The sequence below is a fragment of the Calidris pugnax genome, unplaced genomic scaffold (assembly GCF_001431845.1).
Source record: "Calidris pugnax isolate Ruff unplaced genomic scaffold, ASM143184v1 scaffold14, whole genome shotgun sequence".
Lineage (NCBI taxonomy): Eukaryota > Metazoa > Chordata > Aves > Charadriiformes > Scolopacidae > Calidris > Calidris pugnax.
Window position 1 is genome coordinate 15,418,397 of NW_015090793.1, and position 1,912 is coordinate 15,420,308.

At 68.1% G+C, this 1,912-nt stretch overlaps 1 protein-coding gene across 8 annotated transcripts in view; it reads left to right on the forward strand.

The window, feature by feature from the left end:
- Positions 1-26: 26 nt before the first annotated feature.
- The window catches only part of LOC106884618 (transcription factor COE1-like), a 21,784-nt gene continuing 19,898 nt past the window's right edge, over positions 27-1,912 (forward strand). For all 8 annotated transcript variants that reach the window (XM_014936124.1, XM_014936130.1, XM_014936127.1 and 5 more), the window contains exon 1: positions 27-252. In XM_014936124.1, the coding sequence (XP_014791610.1) occupies positions 122-252 (131 nt within the window). In that variant the 5' untranslated portion in view covers positions 27-121. The remainder of the gene's footprint in view (positions 253-1,912) is intronic.

Genomic DNA, 1,912 nt, shown 5'->3' on the forward strand with positions numbered 1-1,912 from the left:
CCCGCCGCAGATGCCGCTTCCCCGGCGGCCGGGACGGCAGCCCCCGGCACCTGCCCGGCTCTGAGCTCCGCTGCCGGGCCCGGGGCAGGAAAGTTGGGGACGGTCGCTGAAGCCCCCTGCCATGTTCTCCGTGCAGGAGGCGCTGCCCCGGGGGGGGCTGCCCATGAAGGAAGAGCCGCTGACCGCTGGGCTGCCCTCCGTCCGCTGGCTGCAGGGCACCGGCATCCTGGACGCCAGCACGGCGGCACAGAGGTAAGGGGCTCCGCGGGCATCCCGGTTACTGCAGGCATCCCGGGGCCAGCGGGCGTCTCGGGTGCCGTGGGTGTGCTGGGCTCTGCAGGCATCTCAGGCTTGCAAGCATCCCAGGTGCTGTGGGCATCCTGGGCACTGCAGGCATCCCGGGCTCCACGGGCATCGCAGGCTCCACGGGTATCCCAGGTGCTGTGGGCATGCCAGTCATCGTGAGCATCCCAGGCTCTGCAGGCATCCTGAGCACTGCGGGCTTCCCAAGTGCTGTGGGCATCCCAGGCACCATGGGCATCCTGGGCACTGCAGGCATCCCAGGCACTCTGGGCATCCCAGACATCCCGGGCACTATGAGCATCCCAGGTACCACGGGCTCCACAGGCTTCGTAGGCACTGTGGACATCCTGGGTGCTGTGGGCATCCTGGGCACCATGAGCATCCCAGGCACTGCGGGCATCTCAGGCATCCTGGACACCACAAACACCCCAGGTACCACGGGCTGCCCAGGTTTCCAGGTTGCTGTGAACATCCCAAGTTCTGTGGGCATCCTGGATGCGACGGGCATCCCGGGTGCCATGGGCACCCCAGGCACACTGGGCACCCTGGGTACCACATACCCTCACCACCCTGGGATCCCTGGGCAGCCCGGGATGCCTTGAGCATCCCAGGTGCCTTGTACCCACCAAGTACTTCAGGCACCCCAGGTGCTCCACACACTGGGGCTCCTTGGCCTCCGGGTAAGCGGGATGGCACCGCTGCCAGCCCTGTCTCCCGGGCAGGGCTAGTGGCATCGCTAGGGCGAGTGACTGCTGCAGGCACTCAGGCAGCCAGCATTGCCAGGTTCACTGCACCGCAGCCCGATGCCCACCCATCCCCCAGCTGGCCCCATCCCCTGCCCTCCCTTGGGGGCTCCGTGTGCCCCGTCCGCATCTTCTGCCCTCCCTCGGGGAGCTCAGGGCTCCGTGCACCCCATTCTCACCCCCCGCTCTTCCTGGGGAGCTCCGTGCAGCCTGGCCCCTGCTCTCTGCCTGTGCCTGGAGGGGTCCCGGCTGTGGCTGGAGGACACTTTCACTGCCGTCCCCAGCTCCCGCTACCCCCCCAATGTGCGCCGTGGGGTTTGGGGGGGGGCAGTAAGGGAGGCTATGCTTGGAGCTTGCTGCAGCTTTGTCCAGGGGTGACAGACGGTGCCGTGGCTCATCGCTGGTGCCCCATGGGACAGGGGGGTGAGGGGACCTGGGTCAGCCTGGGCACTGCCCTCCTGGGGTGCCCTATGGACTCTGCCCAGCCAGGGATAGCATATTTGGGGATCGGGGAGGGGAGGGGTGTCTCCCCTCTGCACAGGGCTGTGGCAGACTGGGACATCCCCAACACTTCCAGAGCCGACCCGGTCTGTGGGCTAGGTATTCCGGTTGTGTGCGCCGTCCCTGAGCACGGGGTCCCCAGCCACAGTGCCAGCCCCGCTGCCGGCTTTCTGCCAGGGACTGTGGCTGTGCCGGAGGCTGTGACCCGCAGCCGAAGCCCTGGGGGCTCCCTGAGGTCCCTCCCGAAGCCGCCGTGTTTGCAGCTGCTGCGGGATGCCTGGAAACTGCAGCCCTTCCCCTTGCCAGCCCCGGCAAAGCCACCCCAGTCCCATCCCAGCACAGCCACTACTTGGCGGGGGGGGGGG